The sequence below is a fragment of the Ammodytes marinus genome (genome assembly GCF_949987685.1).
Source record: "Ammodytes marinus genome assembly, contig: scaffold_259, whole genome shotgun sequence".
NCBI classification, from domain to species: Eukaryota; Metazoa; Chordata; class Actinopteri; order Uranoscopiformes; family Ammodytidae; genus Ammodytes; species Ammodytes marinus.
Genome location: NW_027648396.1, coordinates 17501 through 27500, shown reverse-complemented (window position 1 = coordinate 27500; position 10000 = coordinate 17501). Strand labels below are relative to the sequence as shown.

General features: G+C 39.3%; 1 protein-coding gene across 2 annotated transcripts in view; it reads left to right on the top strand.

Moving 5' to 3' along the window:
• Nucleotides 1-9298, top strand: part of LOC307270598 (serine/threonine-protein phosphatase 2A 56 kDa regulatory subunit epsilon isoform) — a 37334-nt gene extending 28036 nt beyond the window's left edge. For both annotated transcript variants that reach the window (XM_080054482.1, XM_080054481.1), the window contains exons 11-13: nt 248-375; nt 1781-1882; nt 4827-9298. In XM_080054482.1, the coding sequence (XP_079910608.1) occupies nt 248-375; nt 1781-1882; nt 4827-4926 (330 nt within the window). In that variant the 3' untranslated portion in view covers nt 4927-9298. The remainder of the gene's footprint in view (nt 1-247; nt 376-1780; nt 1883-4826) is intronic.
• Nucleotides 9299-10000: the final 702 nt, after the last annotated feature.

Below are 10000 nucleotides of genomic sequence, written 5' to 3'. Positions count from 1 at the left end.
AGTTTAAACTTTAAAGTTGCACTTTTACACACACAAGTCAACACTTTTTTTGTGGACTTTCTGATAGTTTTGTTTAAAGGGGGAACACGTCTAACTTTAAAAGCTTCTGTATGGAAATTATAGTCGTGCACTTTTGTTGTGTGTGTGTGTGAAGTATTTTAAGTAAGACTGTGTCTGTCTGTCTCTGTGCGTCAGGTTGCAGAGCGACTGACTGTGTTTGTATCTCTTCTCTCTCTGTGTGCGTCAGGTTGCAGAGCGAGCTCTCTACTACTGGAACAATGAATACATCATGAGTCTGATCGAGGAAAACTCCAGCGTCATCCTGCCCATCATGTTCTCCAGCCTCTACAGGATCTCCAAAGAGCACTGGAACCCGTAAGAACCTTTACTAGAACCCATAAGAACCTTTATATGTGTTTATAAAGAGCACTGGAACCCATAATGAACCTTTAGAACGATACTAACAGCTTGTTTTAATATGCACTGGAACCCATAAGAACCTTTACATGTGTTTATTTAGATACTGGAACCCTTAAGGAACCTTTACTAGAACCCATAAGAACCTTTATATGTGTTTATAAAGAGCACTGGAACCCGTAAGAACCTTTACACATAGAACCTTTACACATAGAAGCTTTACTCATGGAACCTTTACTCATAGAACCTTTATACATAGAACCTTTACTCATAGAACCTTTACACATAGAACCTTTACACATAGAACCTTTATACAGGTGCTTATTAAGTTACTGGAACCCATAAGGAACCTTTATATGTCTTTTTTAAGATACTAAGAACCTTTAGAAATATACTTACAGCTTATTTAATATGTACTGGAACCCGTAAGGTACCTTTTTAGAACGATATTTACAACTTGTTTTTATATGCACTGGTACCAGTAAAACGACTATCATATATAAACATATTAGTTTGATTTTAATTTGTAGGAGTATGAGAATATGAGTCATATTTCCGAAAGACCAAAAATCAAGATATAATTAAATTGATATATATATTTTTTTATTGGAACCTGTATGTCATGTTTAAAAGGTATACACATACTCTGTTCCCACGCTCAGACTGTGGGTTATCTTTGATGTCTTACCCACAACACACACTAAGCTGTCAGTGTTTACTGTAGACAACACAGAACAATGTCACAACACACACACACAACTAAACTTAGAGATAAGTTCAAACGTTGCCCTTTTCCAAGACACATTTCTCCCAAGGGATAAATAAAGAAACTTTGAAACCTTGAATAGACATTAGACTTAAAGGTGCAGTGTGTAATATGACATCATCTAGAAAGTTCTACAAAGTTCTAGAATGCAACACTCCCTGGGTAACCCCAACCCTTTAGAATAATAACAGAAGCTACAGTGGCCTTCAAGGACAAGAACAATTCTACATTTTTAACAATGCACCTGATGACATTCTAACTTTGACACTTTCAAGATGGCAGCACTAGGCCTTGGTCCAAAATATGCCGAAATATGGACATATATGAGACCCTTTCTAAGGGGAAAAATAATAATTCAAAAAAAAAATTCAGCTATTATGCACTAAATTAAATGTACTTATGGATATTATAATTACTTTCTACAAAATGTGCTAGGAAATAAAACCCAAAGTTCTACACACTGCAGGTTTAACTTTGAGTTCCCTGGGGGTAGCCTGTCTTTAAACGGCTTTATTTCCGTTGTGTAGTAATAATAAGTTAATAGAAGCTATACGATATATTTGTTGCTAACCCTACTCTCTGTCTCCTTGTTGTCAGGGCGATCGTGGCTCTGGTGTACAACGTGCTGAAAGCCTTCATGGAGATGAACAGCACCTTATTCGATGAGCTCACAGCCACGTACAAGTCGGACCGCCAGCGGTAAGAAGAAGAATAATAATTATACATTTACATTCTCTCTCTCTCTCTCTCCCTCTCTCCCCCTCCCTCATCTCTCTCTCTCTCTCTCTCCCTCCCCCCCCTCTCTCTCTCTCTCTCTCTCTCTCTCCTCTTTCTCTCTCTCTCTCCCCCTCCCTCCCTCCCTTCCTACCTCCCTCCCTCCTCTCTCTCTCTCTCCCCATCCCTCCCTCCCTCCCCTTTCTCTCTCTCCCCCTCTCTCCCTCCTCTTTCTCTCCCTCCCCTCTCTTTCTCTCCCTCCCTCCTCTTTCCCCCTCCCCTCTCTCTCTCCCCCTCTCTCTCTCCCCCTCTCTCTCCCTCTCCCTCCCTCTATCTCCATGGTTACTGATATGGTCACAACATGGATTCACAACATCACATACGTACATAACATAAAATAAAAAATGTGATTAAAGTTGCTCCGACGAACTTTCAGTTTTTGTTAATTCTTGCGCCCCCTTTGGACAAAAGTGGTAGTGTTTTTACCACGAGACCATCAGTGCAAAGAATGTTATTTTTATATAGTTTTTCTTAATGCCTTTGTCATGGGTATATGCTCACCCAGGAACAACAGCTGGCGTAGTAAAAACACTACCGCTTTGGTCCAAAGGGGGGCGCAAGAATTAACACAAACTGAAAGTTCCTCGGAGCACCTTTTAAGTGACACAGTGACATAAAGTATTTATTTCAAATTATTTGAACGACCAGAAAGGAACACCAAGCAGAGTAGAGAGAGAAAGATGGAGGAAAAATGAATTCTTTGTATTTAACTCGGACTAACAACAAACTTAAAAACATGGCAAATAAAGTATTTTAAAAGTTTAAAAAAATTGGAAATACGTCCCAAAAAGAACTGAAAGAGCTGAACATTTTGATGTCTGACTGGTTAGAATAGCTAAAGGTTTAAAGCTGGGGTGGAGTATTTGGGGAGAAAATGGCAGTTGGGATAGTGATTCGAATCCAAATACCTCAACCGCTCCACTTGTTCTCTTTGGTCCCTCCCCTATGGTCCCTCCCTGACACACTCTACACCAACAAAGTCGTGCCAAAGTGAATGGACAGTCCCAACAGCCAATAAGAACAGAGAAATCATATACCCCAGCTTTAAGGGAGTTACAGAGAGCCAAAAAAAAACGTACGGAAGAAGAAAAATAATGTTAAACATTTGGATAACAACTAAGTCATATCGGACTAACAACAACAACTTAAAAAACAAACTTTAAAAACATGGCAAATAAAGTGTTTCTCCTCCTCTTCTTTTCCTTCTACCTTTCCGGGGTTGTGCTGTTGCCTAGCTGCAGACATTTGCGCTGACGTAAACAGCCTGATCTGTGCCGTGCCCTCTGCGCCCTACACGGCGGTGAGCATGGAGTAAAGTTCTAATCATGTGATCAAAAGCTCATGGGTTCTTTTTTCAATGTTGTATTAACAATATTATTAACGGGCACAATACAAATATTGTGGCTCAGTTGGTAGAGCAGGTCGGCCGATGATCAAAGGGTTGGAGGTTCGATCCCCCGCCCTGCCACCTGTGTCATGGTTGTTGTGTCCTTGGGCAAGACACTTCACCCACCTTGCCTCCTCGTGTGAATGTCGATAGTTAGCCTGCTGCTATCGGTGTATGAATGTGTGTGTGAATGGTAACGTGGGAAAGGAAAACAGGTCTCCCTTGTAAAAGAGTCTTCGGTCTCAATGGGATTTACCTGTATAAATAAAGGTTAAAAAAATAAAAATAATAATATAATTTCAATCTGAGGAAAAAAAGAGTCTTAAAAGGTCTGGGAACTAACTTTCTATAGTTGCTATACAATATACAATATACAATATATAACTTTATATATTGCTATAGTTACCTGGCTTTGTGTTAGTATTAGGTTTTGTTTATGTCGACTATAGGGTTGCCACTGTATGAAAAATTCCCCCACGTTTGTAACAACATCGGTGTTACCTCTTACACTGCCCGGCCAACAAAAATGAAAAAAGATTAGGCTATAGTACACCATCTCAAGAATAGACACTTATGCGTGATAACTTTGATCTTTTATGTTAGATCTTTGGATTCCCCTTACTTTATGAAACACTTTGAGTTTTGTCGGTGCCCCCACGTCGTTTCACCGTTTAGAGTGAAGTGAATTTTGTATTATTAGTTTTTTCGCAACCCGGCATCTCTGCAGAGGGTTTGCATTTCGCATAAGTCCAAAACAGGTCACTTTTTATTTATTTTTGGCATTTTTGCTTTATTAGACAGGTTTGTAGAGACAGAGATGACATGGGTCAGAGAGGGGAATGCCATGCAGAGAACGACCCGGGCTGGATTCTAACCCGGGTCTGCTGTGAAGAGGACAGACAGACAGATAGAGAGGGGAATGACATGCAGAGAACGACCCGGGCTGGATTCTAACCCGGGTCTGCTGCAAGGCCTGTGCCCAGGGGGAGGGGGTGGGGGGGGGGAGACGCCCTTACCCACTGCGCCACGGGTGCCCCCAAAACAGTCAACTTTTAACTTTTAGCGCTGACTACTGTGGCAACCCTAATGTGTGACCTAAGGAATACCTAAACACTTCCACAGCACTTTGAATGGCTGAATCAACCGGATATGTCACTCAAATCTCACCCGCCATGTTTGTTTCTCTCTGTGTGTTTTCCAGTGAGAAGAAGTAGATTATCAATAGGTTAAGTAGACAGTATATAGTATATACATGTTGAGTATGTAGGAGGGAGGACGTTAGTAGGGCTTTCAGTATATAGTATATACATGTTGAGTATGTAGGAGGGAGGACGTTAGTAGGGCTTTTAGAACACAGCCTAAATCTCACAAATAAACCTCATAATATGTTTACATTTCTATAAGGATATGAGGGTATTCATCTTAATTTGATATGTCACTCAAATCTCACCCGCCATGTTTGTTTCTCTGTGTGTTTTCCAGTGAAAAGAAGAAGGAGAAAGAGAGAGAGGATCTGTGGAAGAAGCTGGAGGATCTTGAGCTGAAGCGCGGCCTTAGAAGTGACGGCATCATCCCAACTTAACCAAGACAAAACGCAGCGCTCCCCTTTACCCCTTTACCCCCCCGCCCCTCTCAACCCCACTCAATCTGCCCTATGTGACTCTCCCTATACCCTCTACCCCCTACCTAAAAAACCCAAATCCCACACTCAGCCATGTCTGCGAAAAATCCCCAAGAGCTCTGAGAAAAAACCTCCTCCCAAATACACAAGGCCATCAACTCTGGATGGACAACGGAGCGCACGCTGTTTATTTTTTTTCTTAATTTTTAATTTTTCTGATTTTTTTTTTGATTTTTTTTTTTTTTGTGTTTGTGCAACTTTACTTTTACTTTACAGTTAGATTTCATCACGTCTGTTTTATCTCATTATTTCACTGTAAATAATTAATTTTTTCTTTCTTTCTTTCTCCTCTCTCTCTCTCTCCCTCTCTCTCTCTCTCTCTCTCTCTCTCTCTCTCTCCCCTTTAAAAGCTGATATTATTGCAAAAAAAACGGAAAAAATTACAAAACAATAATAATAAAAAAAAAGGAAGAAAAAAATAGAAAATGAGAATATGACTTGTGTGGTGGGGGGAGGCGGGGGGGATTTTTTTTTAAACGAATATTTACAGAAACTACGTATTTTGGACTGTACAACATCAAATGAAATAGGAAATGAAACTGTTTGTAAAAGACAGATTGATTTGAACACTTCATCCCACTGTATTTCACTGCATCTAAAGCCTTAGTTTCCACTGAGTGCGGCACGGTGTGGTATGGTACACATTTTTATTTGCAACTCCACAAGGTTACCATAATAAGCGAACAGTGTTACACATATTTTCGTTACCCTTTCCTTTGGGTACCAAGCCGTCCCAAAAGGGGGTGGAGCTACACAATGCAGTCCGTTGATTGGTCGAAAGAATCATATATCCGTGCGAGAGATAAACCGCCGTGTGTAGTCACCTCGGCAAGAGTGAAGAGTCTTGTGTTTAGACAAAACAATTCACCCTTAGCTTTCTGTTTATTGTGCATTTTCATTAAATATATGAGCGGGCTACACTGTGTCCCACTGCTATGATGTCACCATAGTTAAACAGCTGTTGTACTGTATATATACCCTGTGTTCCAAATCACATACTTTTTCTGTTTTTACTATACTACATACTAAAGTACAGAAGAGTTTTATGGCCACACCAGAGACGGAAAAAAAATCAGATAAGGAAGATTTTTTTTAAATTATTTTGAGAAATGTCAAGAATAAAGACGAATACTCCCAACATGCTATTGGAGTTAGTGGGGCGTTTATGTATTTTCAACATACTACAATTAACTTGCATGTATTGGGACATCCTAAATCTTTTTCTGGCATACTAAAATAGTAGGGAAGTATGGGGATTGTAACGCAGGGACACTATTAAAAACCCCACCTACCAAGTAAGGGTGCTGTCTGCAGTGTAAACGAAAAAGCCACATCTGGTTTTACTGTTCCTAACCTACCCGAACCTACCCGAACCGTGCTACTCAGTGAAAACAAAGGCAAAGCTTTTTAATTTTTCTGGTTGTCCTCGTTGCTTTTTCCATCTCCAACTCTTTTCCCCTCTCTATTCAACTGGTGCATCTGTCATGTCTGCCTACCCCTCTCTCTGCTGTTTTAAACGGCAAAGAAAATACATTTTAATATCAACAATAGGGACATTTAGAATATCCTCTAAGAGTGCGTTTGCATGAGAAGTCACTTATTAATTAATTGTGCTCCATATTTTAATTTCTATCACTCAGTTAAATATTGACATTTTTCCAAAGTAAAACTACGAAAAATAAAGTCCCATAAGATGTGCCTACATATCAAAAAGTACAACAATATTTGGAGTAATTGGTTGAGGAAAAATAATACAAATTGCATTTCCTGTTTTTGCTCCCATCACAATAAAACTTCCCATGTGTTTGAACATGTTGAAGGCTTTTATTGTGGAGTAGACAAAGGAAGCGATCAGTGTAAAGTCTTATATCTATATATCTATATATTTATATAGATATAAAGAGAGAGAGAGAGAGAGAGAGGTAAAAAAAAGAAAGTAAATGCATTATAAATGTGTTTTTGAATTGGGATTTGAAATCATGAAAATATGATTTAGTAACTTAATCCACTATGTCGGATTAGAGGTCTTTTTTTCCCCTTTGACTTTGGCGCCATCGTGTGGTCGCAGTGAGAATTACATGTGAAAAATGTAAAACTGCTTTTTAATTATAAGAATTAATCTAGAAATATGCCAAGACCATTTAAGACCCTTTTTTAAACGAATTAATTCAAATTGGATGCACGAATAATTGGTTTACTGTGAAAACGAAAAAGTCAAAAAAAAAATACATATGTTCTAGCCAGCTGTCTCCGCAAGATTTGAGTTTTCAGGCTATAACTAAAAGTCTTAAATTTGAAAAAAAACGGTCTACATTTGAGCCAACTCATCTTTTGAGATAACTTATCATTCATATGTTAATGTAACTTTAAGTTTTTAAATTCTAAACACTAAGAATTCTGAAATAGTAGTTGTTCATATGAATATCAAACCGTAAGCTGCGCCGATTTAATTCTCTGTCATACAGAAAAATAAAAATAAAAACTAAGTCGGTCCAAATGTTGATTCAAACATTTAACTGTTTTAAAAACTGTCTGGAAAAACTTTCTGGAAAAAAAAATAATAATAAGTTGACTTTAAACAAATTTTACTTTTTTGGAATTCTTAGGTTGCGTTCTGAACCGCATACTTTCTACTATATAGTATGGTAGAAAGAAGATTTTGGATGTCCCGATTCTTGTGGCCAGATTTAGGATGGTTAGAAGTACCCGGATGTCCTACTTCATGCGGCCAAGATTGTTAGTGTTGAAAACTGTATCCTATTTGGGCGATTCTGACCCACAATCCAGTGCGCACGTGAAGTGACGTAACATCGACGAAGCCTCCATATGAAAACAAACGGGGATGCGACGGATATAAAAGCAAGAGGCAAGATCAAGGCGCAATGTTATGATGAAATAAGAGAGTAAAGTATGTCCCAATAGTATGCCTACTGCATCCTAACTAGATTCTTTTTATCGTCGGATGTAGTATGTAGAATAGAAAAAAGAAAGAGGAGGAGATTCGGAACGCAACCTTAGTATGTAGAACTCAAAATTTGATGTTACATTACATATGAATGATAAGTCATCTAAACCAAAAAAATAATTAGTTGGCTCAAAATTTAGGCAGTTTTCCTTCTATTTTAAGAATTTTAAATTCTAGCCTCAAAATAATCTCAAAAAAATCAAGTTAAGACAGAACATTTTAGCTCACCGAACTTATTTTTTTCTAAATTTTACAGTACACATGTAAACGCACTCAATCAAGTCATTTCCACCTACATCCTCCAAATATGAACTACTTTTTAAACACATAATTATCATCCTCTTTCCTCTCCTTTTTGACCCTTCTCTCTTCCCTTACCTCCTATTATATACCCCGCCCCCCCTACCCCCCCCCCTCCCTACCTAAGGTATCAGTCTGGCACTGTTTATCGTCAGGCCATAACTGGGGGGGAATTTTCAAAGTAAAATTCATACACTCAAAAAAAAAAAAAAGTTACAAATTTTCAGTGGAGCGCCATAAAAAAAAAAAAAATCTTTCCTCCCTTTTATTGTGAAAAATGCCCAACGCCGGGGAGCGCCGCGTTGATTTTCACAGACTACAAAGCAGTGATTAAAAAAAACAAACAAACAGACAGACAAACAACCCCCCTGTACATTGTTATTGAATGCAGTAAGTACACTGATAATCTCGTATCTTGTAGTAATTTTAGCCTATTGTTTTTTTTTTTGCTTAGGAGAACTATTGTGGAGAGAGGAGGAGTAATCCAGTATATAAAGAGGTATTATGGAACAAGATTTCCTGGTATTTATGATAGTGTGTCCCTCCCTCCCCCCTCCCCTCCCCACCCATCTACCCCCCTCCCCTTACAGTTTTTAGTCTGTTTTTTCTTTTTATCTATCTCTCAATCACTCCTCCCCAAATATCTTGGTTTTTATCTCATTTTGGATATTTTAATTTTTTTTTTTTTTTTTTGGACTATTTGGTTTATATATTTTTTTCTTTTTTCTAGTTTTTGGGGAGGGAGGGGGAGGGGGGGGTTTGGGGTGAGGGCTTGTTAGGCAAGGATAACATAGGGGACAGAGGAGGAGGAGGAGGAGGAGGGGGGGGGGGGTAGAGAAGGGAGAAAAAAAAACGGTGCGTCGATGATTTTTTTTGGTTGACATTGAACGACCCCCCCCGTCTTTCTTCTCGACCCTGTTGCAAAGGATTATTGTTGTGTGCTTTAGAATGGCCCCCCGGGTATAATACGAGTTAAAAACTGAAAAAAATAAAAATAAAAAAATGATAAAAAAGGGTTGGAGAAATACAAATGTTTAATTATTTTAAAGAATAAAGAGATATTAAATTAAACCTGTTTTGTGATAAAGCCCAGACGCTGGATTTGCTTTATTTACTGGGAAGTGTGTGTGTGTGTGTGTGTGTGTGTGTGTGTGTGTGTGTGTGTGTGTGTGTGTGTGTGTGTGTGTGTGTGTGTGTGTGTGTGTGTGTGTGTGTGTGTGAGTGTGAGTGTGAGTGTGAGTGTGAGTGTGAGTGTGAGTGTGAGTGTGAGTGTGAGTGTGAGTGTGAGTGTGAGTGTGAGTGTGAGTGTGAGTGTGAGTGTGAGTGTGAGTGTGTGTGTGTGTGTGTGTGGGTGGGTGGGTGGGTGTCTGTGTGAGAGAGAGAGTTCTTACAGTATTTTAATATCAAAGTGCACACAAGGGGGCAGTATTGGAATACACATAAGGCCAAATACATACAGTACAAACACACTACAGGAGTAAGCACGCACACACACACACACACACACTCTCTCTAGCTCTCTCTCTCTCTCTCACTCACTCACTCACCCACACACACACACACACACACTCTCTCTCTCTCTCACACACACACACACACACACACTCTCTCTCTCTCGCTCTCACACACACACACACACTCTCTCTCGCTCTCTCTCACACACACACACTCTCTCTCGCTCGCTCTCTCTCTCTCACACACACACACACA